The following is a 19480-nucleotide window of genomic DNA, read 5'->3' on the forward strand; positions in this document are numbered from 1 at the left end:
CCCTGGCTTAAGAAGATGACGCTGGACGCTACATTGAGAATAAACTGCAGGGGACAAGGCAGAAGCAAATGACTGGTTACGAGGCCACTACAACAATGCAGGTGACAGATGGCAGGGCACTCGCGGCGGTGGAGCTGAGAGAGGTGGTCAGATCTGGATACAGCTGGACAGAGGGGCCGAACAGGGGTGCTGGCCGACCGGAAGGCGGGTTGGAGAGAAAGTATCAAGGACGAGCCCGGGGTCTGAGCACCGGCACGGAGACGCCCCCAACTGGGGGACGGGCAGGCTGCAGGAGGCAGGTCGGTGCGGGAGCTCGAGTCCGCTGTGGTGGCAGGCGGGAGGTGCCGAGCGGGTGGCTGGGGTCCAGCGCAGGCCCGCGGCTGGAGACAGCACAAGCTGGTGCGAAGGATGCCCCTGCAAAGAGGCGGCCCGCTGCTGCCTGCGGGCGTTTCCGCCCCAAGGGACCAGACCGTTTCACATTCAAAGTGAGAGGTATCTGGGTTTGTGCAGTAAGATACTTCGATTTTAAAATGTTGGCAACATGTTATTGGTATTGAGGTAGGTGTTGTCTTCTGCCCAACACGAGATGCAATAAAACAGAGCATATTATGTTGTAAAAAATAATAAAAAAATTAATAAAAATAAATAAATAAGTAAATAAGTAAGTAAATAAATAAAATGTTGTCAACTAACATAAAATTACACATATTCTGCCAGACACCCAACTACATCCGTGGGCCTGAGGGCCAGATGTTTGCAACCTGTCTGCACAGCTGTTTCCCTGCAAAGGCGGGCACTGCTACTCTCATTTTACAAATGAGGAACCGAGGCTCAGAGAGGTGGATCGATGTGTCTCCAGTCACACAGCGAGGAAGAGGCAGAGCTGGGATCCAGATGTCAGATCCGTCCTCTTCCGAGTCCGCAGTGCTCTGGGACCCAGGGCCTCCTCCACACCCTCAGCTCCCTTGTCAAAACAGGCAGGTCCTGGCCTAGAAACAGCCGGGAGCGCTGGGGGATGGCCCACAGCAGCCTGCCCTGCCGGGCAGGAGTCGAGATCAACCAAAATGACATCACTGTTGTTAATAATTAGCTCTGAAGGCACGACGGGTCTGGGTCAGGTTCAAGAGCACAGGCTGGATCAAACAGGATGGGCCTCCCAGCAATCAAGAGTCCCTGTACCTGGGCCCTAGAGCAGAAAGCAAGAGCGCACAGGAACCACTTGCTGGGGCAAACCGGGCTGTGTAAGAAGCCTGTGGGCACCACCTTTCGGACAACGCTTCTGCAGGATCCGTCTCACAGGCCTGGCCTCTCTCCAGGACTCCTGGCTGGAATGCTGCCCCTCACCCCGTAAACCCACCCTCACACTGAGGCCAGAGAGGGCCTTCTGAGATACAAATGCGATCGTATCACCAGGTGAAAAACACTTCTCACTGTTCTTAGGAGAAAGCCAGAACCCCTGATCGACCTGCAAGGCCCAGACACTGGGCCCCAGGCAAACGCAGTCCTCTCACCACCCTGCCCTGCCCTCCAGCCACACCGCTGCTTCTCATCTTCCTGAACTCCCCCTCAACCCCAGGGCCTTTGCTCCTGCCAGGCACCTGCATGCACACCCAGCCATCAGATGGGTGGTCGCTCCCTCAAAAACCTGTGTGACTTCCAGGCAACCCCTGGGTGCCTTAACACAGTGGCCATCTGACTTTCCTCTGTGTGCGCAGGTGGTCCGTCCTCACCTCCCCTACCAGACGGAGCTCAAAAACGACAGAGACACTTGTTCTTGTAATTGGCCTGTACTTGAATTACTTAAAGAAGAGACCCCACTGGGGCACCTGAGCAGCTCAGTAGGTTAAGCGTCTGACTTCGGCTCAGGTCATGATCTCAAGGTTTGTGGGTTCAAGCCCCATGCCGGGCTCTGTGCTGACACCTCAGAGCTTGCAGCCTGCCTCGGATTCTGTGTCTCCTTCTCTTTCTGCCCCTCCCCCACTTGCACTCTGTCTTTCTGTCTTTCTGTCTCTCAAAGGTGAATAAAAGAATAGACCCCATTAAAACATAGCACGTTGGCATAGTTCTTGGAAAGTCTGTCCCTTGTTCTGAAATGATGGCCTTCCTACTTATCTGGGATTCCTTTCTTTTATGAAATGGTAGTTCATAAATGCTTTAAAAAAAAAAAAGACTTCGTAAAATAAAAAGTTGACAATCCCAACCCCAGGGGTTTGTTGGGGTTTCATCGTTTTGGCACAGTACTGGGCAGTGCAGTCCCCAGGTCTAGGAACCACAGGAAACCACTGCTCTACCCTCCACAGGCCTGTTTCCAGGCCCCCACACAGGTGTGTCCAAGTCTGGGCGAGGAGGCAGGCCCAGAGTACAGAGAGCTGCTGGTGTGCAGACCCGCGTTTGGAGGGTTGGGACCCCCTCGCACAGACTGTGCGACCTAGGTTTCTAACTGCTGTGGGCACCTGTGAGCAACAGCCATCTGTGTGGTGACACGGCACAAGGAGAAATGCCACCAGGTATGCAACGGTCCCAGGAGACGCCTCGGCCAATGTTCTACTGCCCGACACGGTAACTGCGAAGTTCGTGACAGTTGTGGAGAACCTCTCCCGAGGACAGTGTCTGCCAACGCCCGACCCTCGCCCTGGGCATCACGGCCGGGCCGCCACTCAGCACCTCTTCTGTGACCACCCAACTAGGCTTCGTCTCCTCCTCCAGGGCTGGTCCCCTGCTTACGGAGTCGCTGTCCCCCCAGCCCCACCCCTTGCTGCCCACACTGTCACCAAGCTCAGAGCCCAGAGTCCAGCTGGATCTCCAGCATCGCCACGAAATGCCGTCCGTGCTCCCATCCCCCTTTTCGCACTGCTGGTTGATCCCCGAACCCCGCCGGGCCTTCCAAACGGCTGGCCGGCGAGCGCACCAGGCACTGCTCCAAGCCCTTCACACCTATTAACTCCTTCACTCCTCCCACCGACTCCCATTTCACAGATGAGGAGACTGAGGCACTAAGACACGAAATTTGCTTGTAGAAGGCCATACGCTAGCTCGTTACAAGGGCAAAGCTGGGATTTCACGCCAGACACAGCCTGGTCCCCAAGCCCATGTTCAGAACCACCTCCCACGTGGCCTCTCCAGCCCCTTGGGGCTCTGTTGGGACCAAGTGACCTGGAAGTACACTTTAAGGACCGATGTCCCTGTGGAAATGCTCAGATGGGTTCCCGCTGCCTTGGGCCTGAGTTCTGGTTCATCTCAGCCCCTCATTCCCTTGCTGGCCACACCAGCTGCCGGACACACCACGCTCTCTCCCCTTCCGGCGTCACCTCTGCCATCCCCTCTAACTGGCGGGCCTCGGTTTTGCCTTTTCCCACAATCTTCTGGTCCCTCCTTGCACGGTGCCTGACCAGACAGGCCTCTCTAACCAGCCTAGGAGGTCTCTTCTCCTACTTATTCTCGAGCACAGAGCCCGTCCAACCGCCTCCACAGACCATCTCCGACAACCTGTGATTGTGTACTTACTTCCTTACCTTTGGCGGCCCTCCCCACCCCCACTCCAAACTGGAAGCACCACCAGAGCAGAGAGCAAGCTGGCCTCAGCTCACCATCACATCCCAGCTCCCGTCGCTGTGCCTGGCATACAGCAGGCGCCCAACACATCGTGGAATGAATGGATGGATCTGCGGACTGGGTCTAGAAAATCAGGGGACAAGATTAGGTGTGGGACGCACATGCTACGGCCACACTATGTAAACGTCAAGTGGCCACGTGGAAAAGGCTGGGAAGGAATCCCGGAGTTTCACAAGGATGGCTGGTATCTACTTAGGATATATGGACAAGGGGGGGAATTTCTCCCTACCGTGATAGGCCATATTTTCTAGAAACAGGCAAGACTCCTTTTGGAAGGCCCTGGTGCCAATTCTGGCAGGAAGCTGGCTTCTGGTCACAGCCTGCTGTCCTCAGGGCACTCCAGGGGCCTGTCGGTCAGGAGGCCCATCAGGGAGCACGCAGGAGTGCCCTGCCCGGTGCGGCTCCCTTCACTTGGACGCAGGCAGCCAGCGCGGCCTTTCTTACCCCCAAAATGGGGACATCATACAAGTGATGAACTGGTTCAAACATGTCAGGATACGCTCCTCCAAATCGCTGCCAAAGCCGAAGATGCCCGCCCCGCGGACCCCCGCAGTGTGAGCCCTACATCACTTCTCCAGCAGCTGCACCAGGGACGACAGCCAGCTCTCCCCTCACCGAGCACCTACGATGGGCCCGGCACGGCACCGGGAGCTTCACCAACGTGATCTCATCTGATTTTCAACAGCTCCCGGGCAAGTCTTCAGAACCATTTTAGAGGCAAGGCCGCTGAGCCTCAGGAACCCTAAGGCCCTGAGCGATGCCACCAGCCCGATGGCTTGTCGGAGTGGGCACGGTGCCGCCAGCCCTCCCTCCTGCCCGGGCTCCATCTGGAGCTGCAGCGGGGCCGGGCAAGCTCACCATCCGCAAGGGTGGCAACCAATTCAGTTAACAAGAGCAGCCCCCAGTCCTTGTCTGCTAGAGACAAGTATGTATAGATGCGACGTCTTCCATTTGCTTTAATACGCGGGGTGCGGGTATATAAAAAGAGAACTGGTAGGGGCAGTGAGAGTAATAACCTTTGAAGCTGGAGGCGGGGTAGGTGGTGATTCACGGGGCCATTCTCTCTAAAAGTCTGATCTGTTTTATCTAGTCAAGCCAGCCTTCCCTTCCCATCCCCCTTCCCTGCCTCCTGCCCGCCTGCCCTCCCTTCCTTCACGCTGCCAGTCTGTGACCTCTGCCCCAAGCCACTCTCCTCTCCGGCAAAAACAAAAACAAAACAGGCTCGAGCACGGGCAGCTGGCTTCTTTCCGGAGGGGCAGGGGTGAAGGCCTCCACGAGGCTCCTATTCAGGAGCCAGCCTGTCAGAGCTCACCTGCCACACCCGACCCAGAGGCTCACAGCTGGTCTGGAGATATGTGATGCGGCTGTGGTTTCTTATCAACGTGTGACAAGGTCAGTAAATACAGGTTAAGTCACCTCCTCCTGCGATCTGTTGGTCGGCTGGAGCTAGCATTCCTTTGTGCCTGTCCGCCGTATCACATCACCTTCCAGAAAAGTTGACCAGCCCCCAGCATTTCTCCCCGAAGTCAGCCTCCTCAAATTACTACGCTCACAAGGAGGATGCCCAGTTTCCAATCGCTTGGCAAATATGAATGCCTTCGTCTAGGTTATGATGTTGCCTACATTTTATGTACATAGCAGGCATTTTGTGACGTGCAGAGCGTGCTGACTTTTCCCCAATGGAAGGGGAGATCCAGCATTTAGGAACAATCGCCAGGAAGAATAAAAAGAAGAAAGAAAAGTCAAACAATAACACATGCATATCTTATTCTAGTACCATGTGCTCATAAAACCCACAATTCCTAGTACTTTCTGGATGGCGCCCTTTAGCGAAGACATAACTTGTGATGGGGCTGGGTAAAGACAGACAGCCATTACTTTCTTAATGGCCAGCTACCCAAAAAGGTTCAGTTAAGTGATCTCAACTAGCAATCTAGTCAATTAAAATTGATAAGTGAAAGACTTTTAACCTTTCTTTCAGCGGGCCATTCCTAGGTGGAGGGGGAAGGAAGCAACGTGAATTCCCAGCATAAGATTTAATTCCATTTCATGGATGCGAACGTTCTTGCTGCCCATGAAAGCAAGCTGTCTCCCTCCTTCCCTGAATCCAATCAGAGAAAGACTGGTTTATCTTCTCTCCAGTCAGCTTAATCAATTTAAACCCTTAAAGAAATCCCTGTGGCCATCTCTCAAGGAGGAAGGGGCCAAAGGAGATGAGCAGAGAGCGGGCCCGTACAGGACACAGCTCCCTTGTTCTTCCAAGAGAGAGAAGACAAAAAGAGAACAAGAAGAAGGCAAGAAGAAGAAGTTAAGACAAACAGGTAAAACCCATCATAATCACTTACGGAGAATCCTCTATTCACGCAGGAAGCTCTGCACTTTCTATGCATCACCTTATTTAATTAGCAGGTAATACAGAGGACTGCAGCTTCCTGAGCACAGTTATACCCTGGACATAATGCTCAGTCGTGTAATATTTCATACGGTATTTTGCTCAGTTCTCAACACAGGCCCATAATATAAGGAAGTTCGTCGCCATTTTACAGGTGAGGAAATAGAAGCGGGGCGGGGGGTGTTTTCCATCGTTGGTTCAAGGGAACACACGGCAGGGCAGGGGTATCCGGCTCAAGTGCCAACCCTCAGGGGTCTACATCAGGATCGTGGGTCACGCAACGGAACGCTTCTGTCAAAACTCATTCAACTGTACGCCAAACCTTGGTGAATTTTATCAGACGTAAACTGATCTCAATAAAGCGGACTTAAAACAACAGGACCCTGTCTTTACCATATGCTACAAAGGGTGGCCCTCTGCGGGTCCTGCCTGCTCAACTTCCCTGTCTTTGAGTTTTCTTTGAGGGCAACCTCCCTCCTCACTCTCAGGTGGAGTCTGAGTCTTTTCTTTCAAAAGAAATGGGCCCCACCTCCCAGCTCCAGGACCAGCCACGAGACCCCGGCCTCGCCCATTAGTGAACCACATTCCTCTGACCACAGATTGGTTCAGGGATGGTCAATGGACCCAAGCCAGACCAATGAGAGCCCTGCTGTGGACCTCCATCAAGTCACCGGAAAGAGCAGCCCTGCCTGTTTCTGGAAGGGCTGCTTAGCCGGTTCAGTAGATTTTGGAACGGCAGACGGCCTCCTTGTCACCATCTGATGAGAGCCCTCCTGAGGATGAAGGCAGAACAAAGGGAAGCCCAGCGGAGACAAAGGGCAGCGGCTTCCTGATGGCGCCGCTTAAGTCCCTAGATGCAGCTATGCCTGAAGGCAGTGTACTCCTGGACTTCCCAGTGACGTCAGCCAACTCCCCTTTCTGTTCCTGAAGCCAGCCTAAGTTGTGTGTTCCGTCTCTTCTAACCGAAGAATCCTACTATATCGCAATGCCACCTTGCCCATCCCTGTGCACGTGCCCTATAGCAAATGGGAGGAAAGAGAGAGCCCTACACGTACGAGAAGGGTTATCGGAACGCAACCAGGCTAATGCCCGTTGTCGCTTTTAATCAAGTCACCCACAGTCACTTTTGAAAGTCCCCCCCCCCCTTTTTAGCAGCAGAATCTTTAATCATTGGCATCATACAGAAAACCAATCAAACTGGCAGTGCCACGGTCATATGGAGGGCAGGGATCCTGGAGCCAGAGACCCCGATCACCCCGCCCAGACCCCTCGGCGGACGACCTGCACAGCCCCACCTGGGCTGTGGACAGCAGAACCCGCGGACCAGCTTCCGGGCACCCAGAAGGCAGGGCCCTTTCTTGGAGTTTTGTGGGACACGCACACTCTGTTGGTGCTTGGTGATGGATCAACCGCAGTCCCAAATGCTGGTGGCACACTGACCCCCCCCAGCTACATCTGAGCCGGCAGAGTGGAGCAGACACTGCCCCCTGCCCCGCCCCCTCACCCCTGCCGTGACTCACTCAGATCTAGGACGTCATCGGTTTTGATCAGGTCCTCCTCCCGTGTCAGTGGCAACTGGGTCTCGGGCTCCCCTCGCAGCTGCAGTGACAGGGAACGGAGCATGAAGAACACCCGGATGGCCTGCACAAACAGTTGGGGAGCAGCAAAGAATGAACCTGTAGTTAGTTAGGTGACGTGCTCCATGTGGAGAAACCACACAGTGGCTCTTGATTTCAACAAAAAAAACGAAGTCCACCTCTCCCAGTCCCAGTCCCAGTGCTCTGGTGTTTGCAAAGCAAGACAAAAAAAAAAAGAAGAAGAAGAAGAAGAACAAGAAAAATAAAGAGAATCAACAGGTGCAGCCTGTTCCCACTTATCCACAAGTGAGGGCACCTCACCTCAACCGAGCACTTGTCATTTGCCAGCACTTCTCCCCTAGTGTCACGTGACCTTCTGACCACCCCTCCCCCCCCACCCCCCCCCCCCCCCCCCACCCCCCCCCCCCCCGCTGCGTCCTCAGCAGGTGGCCCGCTTTGCGGGACAAGGCACTGAGACCCAAGGAGGTGAAGTTCCCTGCCCCAGGGCATGCATCTAGGGAGGGCTGGAACCTGGCCTCTTCCCACTAAACCAGCACAGAATCTGGAAACGCAAATCCCAAGTGACAGCGTACCCGAGTCCCACCTACTGAACGTGGGGGCAGAGAGGACAGAGGGTGAATCCTGCGGGGTTCAGGGTGGCCCAACTCGATTAACAGCCCACCCCTGCCCCTCTTGGGCGAGCCCGTGCACAGCAAAGCTTCAGCCCCTTGGCCTTGCACAGGGGCTACGCTGTGGACGGGACGGCAGACCTGGGGCCTGCAGGTGTGCAGGGACATCGGTGCCCCAAGGGCCCCTCACACTGACCCAGCCAGCTCTCTGGGAACAGAGGCAGCTCCACGAGCATGGGGATCCCTGGCCCGCGGAAGAGGCGTCCGGGAGGGATCCAGCATGGCCATCGACACTTCCCAGAGACCGGGAAGAAAGCAGAATCCCAGGCCCCGGAACCGGAGATGTTTGTGCAGAAAGCAGCCTTCACCACGGGCCCGGCTTGTGCTGGTAGCACGCAAGCTACCCTCGGGTCCCCGACTGGAGCTGAGTGGCCCATCGGTGAGACCAGGAAGCGGAGGGGCAGCCCCTCGCACAGGCCGTCTCCCACCTCTTCCCCTGAAGCGTAGCTGACGGGCCTACCTGAGGCCTGAGGGAAACCGCTCTGCAGTCAGACACACGAGGTCTGCGCTGGACTTGCTGGGCAAGGCCCCCGACCCCCGTGAGCTCCAATGTCCACATCCGTGAAATGGGGGTGGTGGCCCCTGCCTCACAGGGCTGCTAGGAGGCTCTGAGATAAGGCAGGGGGCGGGGGGCGGGGGCGTGGCTAGCATGTGCTAGTAAAGGGGCAGCCATCCTTCACTGCGGCCACTCGATAGCTGGGCACGGGGGAGGGCACGGGGACAAACCACCGTCACCACTGTCGCCACTGGCGAGCCACACGGCGATGAGCGCCAGCCCACTTTTGGTCTTCTTGTTTACAGTTCTGAGGCTACAGGCTTGGCCCACTGACTGGGGAGGCGGCCCTTCGTAAGACAAGGTGCCTCCCAAAACAAGGCAGGGGCGGGGCGGGGGCGGGGAGGCAAATTCCTGCCTCTGCCTCCAAAGAGCGAGCGGGGCTTTCGCTGGCTCCCGATGACCCAGGCCACAAGGATACCCACCCGCACGTGGAAAGCCTCATCTGGCCGTGGCCTGCAACTGGCAAGAGACCTGAGCCACTCTCTTGATCTCCTAACGTAGAAAACCGGAAGAACAATCCTACGTCCTGGATGCATTCTGAGGTCACGCCAAAGTACTAGAGGAAGATAAGCTTTTATATCGCAGTGAGAGTGGCAGCTGCATCAGTATCGGTCTGATTGTTCTTATCAGCTTTTTAAAGTACAGTCTTCGTAAGACGTCTGCAACAATCTGAAGAGAAAGAAGTGTGGCTTCGTTTCCTTAAAATCGAAACGGCAATTATGAAGCAGCCACCGCGTGCCAGGCACCGTGGGCACCTCACTGCAGCGTCAAAGCCGTGACACGGGAAGAGACGGAACGGGGAGAGGCAGACTGAACCAAGGTCACAGGGCTGATGATGCCTGAGCTGGGGTTGGAACCGGGAATGTCTGATGCTTGTGGCACTTAACCAAGCACACGAAGAAATTCACACGCCTGTGCCGGCCTGAGCGCAGAAAGCCCAAGATGTGGGTGGTCATTTGAACTACACGGCCATCTGAACTCTCAAATAATGAGTCACGGGCCTCGGATGGGACCAAAAAAGGCCCATCGGTCAGGTCCAAGCTGAGTGAATGGTTCATTTCTGTGTCAAAAACCCATTCCTCCCAGGGTTCTGAGGGCAAAGAAATCAAGCAGGACCCTCCTCGCTGGGGGTTGAGAACAGAAATGTGTGTGGCTTTCTACAGACCATCACTCTGAGAACCAAAACCTTCCAATATAAAAGTTCAGAACTTGGCTCCTAGGAGAGACCTTTCTGGTAACACATCTGCTTTGGCTCTGCAAGCAACAAATGGCAGGTATTTCCAGAAATACCAAATGATAATAATAATAATAACAATAATAATAGAATAAAAATGTGAAGAATACAGAACATAAAATAAACGCCCCGAAAATACTTTTCCTGGCTCTTGCCCCAGTTAAGAGAAGGAAGAGGGTGTGAAAAGCCCATGCCCACGAGGGAGGACGGACCCCACAGGGCCAGGTGCTCCATTCGGACTAAAGATGGGGGTCCCGTGGGGGTCCTACAGGGTCCACCAGGCACGTTGACTAGCCACACAAGTCCAAGAATCCACAAAAGAGAGGTAAAACACCAGGATCAAGGCCCTCAAATTCATCCCACAGCCCCCTAAACAATAACACCCCCTCTACTCACCAGAGTCCTGCCAGGTACTAGCGAGGCAAGACCGCGACATCTCACTGAAGCCTTTTAACAACTCTGCGTGGTTCCCATTTTACAGACGGGAACGCAAAGCCCGGGGATGTGAGGCAGCCTGCCCACAGTGACTCGGCTAATAACCAGACTCCAAACTCTGTATTCTTCCAACCATATGCCTTTGCCTTCAAAAGATTTAAGGCTTGGGACCCAGGCTTTTATTGAGCGCTTCTCTGGACTTTGCCAAATAAACATGCAATTTGTCAAGTTTTACTAAAAAGGAAAAAGGACTCATTACTCTTTCTGAAGCTTCCACAGAATGCCAGGAAGGCAGACGGACTCTGGAAGAACACATTCGTTTTGGACAGGAGTGACAGCTGAGCATGCTCAAGTACCAAGAAGAGACGCGTCCTGCGTGCTCCAGTGCCCCCAAGAGCCGAGTTCTACGAGGGGGTCGTGGGGAACGAGTTCGCCAAGTGGGGCAGGACGGCTACGGGCTCAGACGGACCTAGGTGAGTCACACGAATCCCCCGAGCCCAGGTGCGAGTTCTGGGAATGGGGGGTACCCACCGGCCCCGATCTCAGGGGCCACCGCAGAGGCGCAGCCCCCGAGCCCTGGGGCCGCCCCGTATACGGCGCTCAGGTCCAGCCCTCTTGCCACTGCCCCTGCCACACCTGCAAGCCGCGGAGTTTAGGGGGCAGTCGCCCAGGTTAGAAGCCCACCAGGCTGTGGAAGTGGCCACCAAGCGTCAGTCCTTCTTAATGGGACGCCGAAGCAGTGTAAAGCGGGCACAGCCCGTTGGGAAATCGCCTTGCCAGGATGTACAGTGTCACGCAAAAAACGTTCATACCCTTTGAAGCGGAAACTCCACTTCTGGGAACTTATCCTAAAGAAATAAGCCAGGAGAAAGAAAACACTGTATTCGTGAAGCTGCTCATGACAGTTTAGCTGAAAATAACGTGATCCCGGAAGCAACCAGGATATCGAACCAGCAGAAAGATGCCTAAGTCATGGCAGAAGTCACCAGATAAACTTTCAGGCCCCGGTAAGAGATTCGACTTGCGACGACCGCGTCACAACAAGGAGAGCTTCCTGATTCTGCTGCAGGATGGAGAAAGGGCAGGGAGGGGCCTGGAAGCGAGGCCACAAGGCACCCTTCCTGCCTCCATGAGAAGACACGCTTGCAAACAAAGGCAGGGAGGAGACGCGAAAAGTGTCTTGGGTGATGAAATCACGGGAAATTCTTTCCCCTCCACTTTTAGAACCTCACAAGATGTTCTTTCATGCGTAATACACGTCCAGAGAGGAAAGCAAAATATCCTATTTCCTCACGGTCAACAGCGATAAACACAAAACCTGTGTGTGGTTTTACGTGGGGATTGGGAACAGAATTCAGGGACAAATAAAATTTCACACAAATACATTTGTTTCCTAATGGCTTCCCAGATTACCACGGAAAGGTAGCTACTGGATTAAAACCAGATTTTGATGTTCACCAAAATTCCTCTAACTCTTCTCTAGGCTTAAGCTTCAGGAGACCACGAAAAACTCTCTTTCCTTCCCTCCTCAGATGCTAGACTGCTTCACCGCACAGTAAGTACTTCCTGAGCACCTTCTGTCTGCCAGGCACCTTGCAGCCCGTCTTTCCAACTACCTTGGGCAGGAGCTGAGACACAGAACACACAAGCAACCTGAGGCTCAATGAGGTTGAACAACTTGCCCAATGTCACACAGCTGGAGCTGGCACTGAACTTGGTTGGTCTCACCAGCCTGTGTTCTTTCTAAACTGCTTCTCTCACTGCCTCTTGGAGGGGCCCAGCCCAAGTCCCCATTTCTGCTTACACGTTCTCATCAGACCCCAGTAGTTCCCAGGACCTTCGTTTCTACGTGAACTTCCCTTACCAGCTGGCATGGCTCAGTGGCTCTCTTGCTATTTTGGTCTCGTTTTATAATCTCCATTCACTGTCTATTCTGGCATTTTGCGCAGTACCTAGAAAATGCTCAACACATCTGTCGAATGGAAGAATGCGCAAGAGGCACAACGCGACTTTCAGAGCTGGGTGCCTCCCCATGGCCTGCGAGGCCCGGTCACCCTCCTGTCTTATCCCGTTCCCTTGACTCAGCCTGCCGGTCACCCTGCTTCTTGAACATGCCGTGCTCATTCACATCTTGAACTCTGTACTCAAATGTCCCCTCAGCCCGGTTCACTTCTGTGCCCTCGGGCACAGCATCTGGCATACGTGAGTGTCCAGGGGCTCTCTGAAGAATGTAGGGAGGACTGTTTTACAAGTTAGGAATGATGTATTATTAAGGGTTGTTTGAACTTCCTTCAACAAGTCCTTAAGGAAACAGAAGGGATTTCTGAAAAGGGTCAGCCTCCTAAAAGTTAAAAAAGTTTCCTTGGTGGAAAAAAAAGAAGAAGAAGAAAACCTTTGAATCCAAAAGGATGAAATGGAATGTTCTTTGGATACAAGCAAAGAACTTGAAAGAAACCACATAAGCCCTCAATTGCTTGCTAAACCATACACTTCCTTTAGCTCAAATTCAAAGCACACTGCTGCGTTCTGATGTCTGAAATGGGCTAAGGATTCTGGAGCTTCTGGAGGATTCTAGACAGCTCCTTGAAATAGGAACGGCACTGAGGTGAGTGGCCAAAACTCCCCTTCAGAAATCTGAAGTCACAAAGGAAAGCTTCTCTAAGGTAGATGGCTTTGCTCTGAGATGGCCGGCCCTCTTTTCTACCATTCGGCCACCTTCTCGCGGGCTCTAAACCCAGGGGCCCTGAGGCTTCAGAGTTGCTTTTATAAACTTGTCACACAGACAAAGACTAAACAAGAGACCCCAGGGAAGCGCAGACATTGCCAACGCTGCCTGCACTCGGTTAGTTGGGCTACGCATCCCATCTGCGGCAAGGGAGGCAGGCCGCTTACAACCAAGTGAGGTGTAAGGGGCAAAGAGAAGAAGGAGGCCCGGACCACCAGCAACTACTACCGGCCTGGGGCGCCTGGGTGGCTCAGTCGGTTAAGCATCCAACTCTTGATTTCGACTCAGGTCACGATCTCACAGTTCATGATTTTGAGCCCTGCCTTGGTCTCTGCACTGACAGTGCAGAGCCTGCTTGGGATTCTCTCTTTCTCCCTCTCTCTGTCCCTTCCCTGCTCATGCACTCTCTCAAAATAAATAAACTTAAAAAAAACAAAGAAAAGAAAAATATCTATTAAAAAAAAAAAGGACTACTACTGGCCTTTCGTGTTCTGCCTTTCACTGACTCCCCACAATACCTCTGGCAAGGGTAGGGACGTGCTCCTCTCAGATGGGTAAAGGAACCCCAAAGCCCAAGCAACCCTCCCTCTGCCATCTGCCCCACCCCTGAATTTCTCCCATTCTCTCCTGTGGACCATGACCGTCTGCCCTGGGCTGGCAGGGCCTGATGTCAGCAATCAGCTACCAAGGCCAAGGTCCTGGCTGGGCTCTAAGGCCCCTGAGATCAGCTCCCTCCAGCCTCATCACTTCCCATTGGGCCTCCCTCGCTCTGCGCTCCAGCCATGTCCCTTCCCTAGAGGTGTTGGAATGAGCCACATCTCCCTGGTGCTCTGCACCCCCTGGCTGCCCGGCCTATCCCTCTGGTGCCCGTGCCACCTCGCTCCCAGGCGGGATTAAGAGCCTGACCCCATATTCCTTAAACTGATGATGCTGCCTTTCCTACCCTGGCCTCTAGACTCTGACTCCTAGATGACTGAGGCGGTGTATTCCACATCCCTGGTGCCCAGAACCACGTAGGACTGATAAATATGACGAAGGTGGCAGTAGGGAGTGGCAGGTCAGAGTGGCTAAGAGGGTAGCTCTGGAGGCCACGCTGCCCGAGCTGAGTCCTGGCTCCTGCTACTTATCAGCTGGGGGACCTTGAGCAAATCACTGGACCTCTTCATGCCTCAGTTTCTTCCTCTGTGAGATGGGTTAAATTTAGCACAGTCTCCTAGGACAACTGTAAAATTACATGAGGAGGTTCATACTAAGAACTGATATGAAGACTCACTTTCTGTCAGACATGAGCTCCTACAAGCATCAATAAAACTGGGGGACCATGAACCAGAAAGAAGGCAGTACCAACACAGAGCAGGAGCTCTCAACATTCACAGCCTTCTGGACCTCGCTCTGGCTCAGACACGGTGGGTCCTGTGGTGAGGTCTGCGGGTCTGGTCAGACGGCAGGGAACGCGGATGGACTTAAAACACACAGGTCTGACTTCCTCTGCGTCCCCCGCCACCCCATGCCTCCAAGACGAAATCACCGCCTGGGCAGAGGAAGCCCATGGAATCTTCCTGTTTGAGGCCGATCCAGCAGGTGACTCCTGGTTGTCAAAATCCAAGAACGAACACCTCTGTGGCTCTGGTTAGCCTGGGATTAACTCAGAAGAAGAGGGCAAGGGATTCATCTCATTTATCCGTTCATGTCTCCAGGGAATGCTTTTCTAGGAAGAGGTGACAGTGCTTTCTAAAGTAGTTTGGTTTTTTTTTTTAATGTTTTTATTTATTTTTGAGACAGAGAGAGACAGAGCGCAAGCAGGGGAGGGGCAGAGAGAGAGGGAGACACAGAATCCCAAGGGGCTCCAGGCTCTGAGCCGTCAGCACAGAGCCCGATGGGGGGCTCAAACTCACAGGCTGTGAGATCACGACCTGAGCTGAAGTCAGACGCTCAACGGACTGAGCCGCCCAGGCGCCCCAAGGTGACGCTGCTTTCTAAGAAAGAAGCTGATCTTACGAGAGAGATAGCATACCGTGAAGAGCCCTGTGAGACTGCTTCAGAAAAAAAGCGCTGATAAGGGGTGGTTCTGAGAACTAATGTGCCCGCCACACACGGAGGCAAGCAGGCAGGGCGAGAATCGCAGTCTCCTTAGCGGGTGCCTGCCTGGAGATCCCTCAGATACCTTAACACCACACCATCTCGGGCGGGGGTGCTGAGCCTCTCTGGGCCAGAGTTTCACACGGGCCTCACCTGCGCTGCCTGCCCTCTGTTCACCCCCCTGCCCCCGGTGCCCGCAGCGGCCCGGAGGCTTTCTCTCACAGCCTGGGGCTGGGGGTCGCGCCCTGCACCAGCGAAGGCAGCCTGCCCGGCACCGCGCCGCGGAATTTCAACCCTGCGTTAGCAAGGGGCAGGTCCCCTTGAGAAGTCTGTCCGGGCGGCAGGGCGCGAGGGGGGCGCCCGTCCGCCCGCTGTCCGGACACGGGGTGGACGGCGGGCTCCCGACCTGCCGGAAGACCCTCCCTCCCGGCCCCGGCGGCGGCCCCGGCAGACGGCAGCCCAGGAGAGGTGGGTCCCACCTGCGCTCACTCACCCGCCGCGTCTTCTCCACGTCGCCGCACGGCAGCCGCTTCACGAAGTCGATGCCGGTCAGCGGCGTGCCCGTCGGGGGCAGCAGGATAGAGGCGTCCATCATGAGGTACTCCACGTTCATGGGCTTCATCTGGAAGAGAGACATCACAGGAAACCTCACCGCAGGGAGGGAGGGAGGGGCCGGGGCAGGTAACACGGGCCCCTCATCTCACCCGCCGACAGCCAACGGGTACAGCGCGCCCACGTTAAGGCTGGCACGAGGCCTCGAGGCGGCCAGACGTGCGGGACGCGAGCCTTTCTTTCCCGAGACGCAGAGTTTTCCTTCCCCTGAACTGACAGCTCGGACACCCTTGACGAGTTGCCTCCGTGCTGTGGCAAGCTGTGCTTTCCCACCCTCTCGGGCCCCTCCACCCAGCGGGGAGCGGGTCCCTGACCGCAGCCTCCTCCCTCTCTCTGTACTCCCCAGAGTGACGACGACAGACCTGGCGAGGGCAGCCCCCCGTTGGTGGAGAGCAGACCACTGACTGCAGGCAGGCGGTGAGCTACAGATCTTATTTAGTCCCCCCGAAGACTCCGGAAGGGATGTTTCCCAGTCCGCCGACAAGACGGAGACTCAGCTGGCTCCAGACGCCCTACGACTCCTGCCACATGACCACCGACCTACTTCCTTCCTCAGCCGCTCAGCATCTTAGCTGGGATCAGAAAAACAAAGCTACGCAGTGAGCACCTACTAAGTTCCGGGCACCTGTGGGGCTCACCTACCACTGGACGGGAGTGCTGATGCTGTCCCGTGTTACAGAGGGGAACACCGAGCCCTGAGAAAGCGCGTATGCCCACAGCCGCTGGGCCAGACAGGAGCGGGACTGTCTGCCTAGCTCCACACCACTTCCAGGAAGTCTTCTCTGATGACTACGATGAATGGTAACAACATCTCCCCTCCTGGAACTTTGCTGCCTCAGTACTGACACTGAATGTGCATGCATCGTTGGACAGAGACACTTCATTTACCAGACACCCTAAAGGAATGACATTTCCTATATAGGTAAATGTCCTAGAGATTTAATTTTACTGCTTCAAGCATCACATGCTGTTTTAGGTGTCTTTTTTTTTTTTTTTAATATGTGAGTGATTTTTTTTTTTTAATGTTTATTTATTTTAAGATAGAAAGCAAGCGGAGAGAGGCAAAAAGAAAGGGAGAGGCAGAATCCCAAGAAGGCTCTGTGCTGTCAGCACAGAGCCTGACATGGGGCTTGATCCCAGGAACTGTGACATCATCATCTGAGCCAAAATCAAGAGTTGGACGCTTAACCGACTAAGCCGCCCAGGCGCCCCTTTATCTATCTATCTATCTATCTATCTATCTATCTATCTACCTACCTACCTACCTACCTATCTATTTTAAAGAAGGTGGGCTTCAATCCTATCACTTTTTTTCCCTCCTGAAACACACAGCTAACTATACACGCATGTGTGGTGAGGGCCCAGCTGTCTGTGCTAAGCAGCCAAGGAGACAGCACACCCTGCCTGCCTCTTCCTCTGGGCCGCTGTAAGCAGTTTCCTCCAAAGGCCTGGGGTCCCTCCTCCCAAGTCCCTTTATCCCAGGGCAGGGTGACAGAACCCCATCTCCTGCCCCGGGGCCGCCCTTGGCATCGCCTTCCGGCAGTGCCTTCCGGCCTGCCCTCCACCCCCTGGCAGCCCCCTCCGCGCTGCCCCACCTGTCTCCACCACCTTCCGCAGAACAGCAGACGGCTGCCCTCATTACACCTTCTGCATTAGACAGGAGGTGATTCAGAAATGAATGAGGGTCAAAAATGAAGGCCTGGATTTAGCACAAGGGTCTCTGTGAGCACATCAGCAGCACCCAAGGACCTATCTCTCTGCTTCATTTAGCTCAGCGACTGGTTCCTGAAGTCTGACCTAAGGACTAGACTTTCAGGTATGGGGTGTGCCCCCTTTCAGGTTCTCTGGGGTGCCAGACACCGTGCAGGACACACAATGAACATGCGACAAGACAGACAAACGAGGCCGGGGGAGGCCCCTATGGTGGGAGGGAGGGGAACCAAGCACTCATGCACACCGTCTATGGGAGGCACCCCTTCGGTATTACACATCCAGGCCGGGTGCGTGCTGTGGGCCCCATTTTACAGACGGGAAAAATGAAGGCTTAGGATGGAAGCAACCCGTTGAAGGTCACATCGTCAGGAGGTAACAAGAGCAGAAACTGAGCAGGGGTTTAGGACCCCGAGCTTTTCCACATCATCAGGTGACGTACGAGCCTCCCGTTTCAAACAGGAAACCAACCTGTGGAGAACCGCAACGCAGAAGGAGACATCCCGGGGGTGAGACATCCCTAAATCCACTCAACTCCCATTACTGGTCCAAACAAAGAATAGGACACAGAGACACTCTTCCGGGGGGTCAGGGGAATGATGGGGGGCAGTGGCCACCACCAGGTGTGAGATGCACCTGGGTGACCTACACATCACCAGAGGAGGCCCGGGCACTACTCGGGCACATCTGGAGACGAAGAATGCCAACTTACAACGTTCCCTGTCCGCAGAGGGCCCGGAAGTGCCGAGGGCAGGGGTGTGGTGAGGGCCCAGCAGTCCACCCCCCGGTGAGATGGGCTTGGGAGCCAGGAGCCACTGTGAGCAAGCTGCTTCTGTGTTTGTGACACTAAGGTTCATTGCAACTTCCCGAATAGCTTCACTCTTTGATGAGCAGTGTCCACGAAAAGGACATTTGTCACCTAATTACTGACTGCCAACGAAGGGGCAGGTGTTAGGGATGCAGAGAAATAAACACGACAGAGAGAGCTGTGTGACCCAATCTCTTCCCATGACCGTGCCTGCCGGACGGAGGCAGACGGGGAGGACTCTAAGCCGGTGCCGTGGATTCGAGGACAAGCAACACGCCAGAACATTCCAGGGGCCCAGCAGAGAAGGGCAGGACACTGCAGGGGAACTGCTCTGCCTTGGAATCCTGGCTCTCACCTCCCTGGCTGGGCAGGCTGGGGCCTCACTCAGCCTCTCGCCTCCTGATCGGTGACGGGAGAGAATGACAGCAGCCACTCCCATCAGGGTGACGCGGGCAGCAAGGGCAGAACTACGTACAACATGCTTTACATTCCTGACATGGCGTGAGACCTCAGTCAGGGACCATTTTGCACCCAAGTGAATCTTTCCGACCCATCTACGGCACGACCCTAACGGGGAGTGAGTGTCATCTGAGATTTCAAAAGTGGCAGCGAGCCAGAGGCACCGTTTCCAACTCAGTTCCCCGCCAATCTGTGTCCTTCGGTCAGAAAGGCCCAAGTGAGAATTCTCTCGGTTCCGCAGGACGAGCCGCACAGGCCACGCCAGTGCTTTCTGGCCCCTCACTTACTGTCATGCTCCTGTACTCGTCTTCAAACATGTCCAAAAAAATTTCTTCTCCCTAAAAAGGAAGGAAGGGAGGGAGATTATGCATATTTTTTCCATAAACACCAAAGTATTATAAACTCCACTTCACGGCTTGGGGGGCCATCTGGTTCTCATTAGCGAGTTCTAGAAAATCACCAGGAAGTAAAATACACACGTGAGCACAAACACACACGCTCTCTCAAACGAAAGCCCGGATATCATGTTGCGCCTCTCAACGACTCTCTCCCCCCCCTTTTTTTTTAAGCACGTATAATTAGATCCCTTCTG

General features: G+C 54.6%; 1 protein-coding gene across 10 annotated transcripts in view; it reads right to left on the bottom strand.

Moving 5' to 3' along the window:
• CLEC16A (C-type lectin domain containing 16A) overlaps positions 1-19480 on the bottom strand; it is a 201831-nt gene that overhangs the window by 94531 nt on the left and 87820 nt on the right. For all 10 annotated transcript variants that reach the window (XM_042921638.1, XM_042921640.1, XM_042921637.1 and 7 more), the window contains exons 16-18: positions 19176-19226; positions 15793-15921; positions 7525-7645 (exon numbers count right to left, since the gene is read on the bottom strand). In XM_042921638.1, the coding sequence (XP_042777572.1) occupies positions 7525-7645; positions 15793-15921; positions 19176-19226 (301 nt within the window). The remainder of the gene's footprint in view (positions 1-7524; positions 7646-15792; positions 15922-19175; positions 19227-19480) is intronic.

The sequence above is a fragment of the Panthera leo genome, chromosome E3 (assembly GCF_018350215.1).
Source record: "Panthera leo isolate Ple1 chromosome E3, P.leo_Ple1_pat1.1, whole genome shotgun sequence".
Taxonomy (NCBI): Eukaryota; Metazoa; Chordata; class Mammalia; order Carnivora; family Felidae; genus Panthera; species Panthera leo.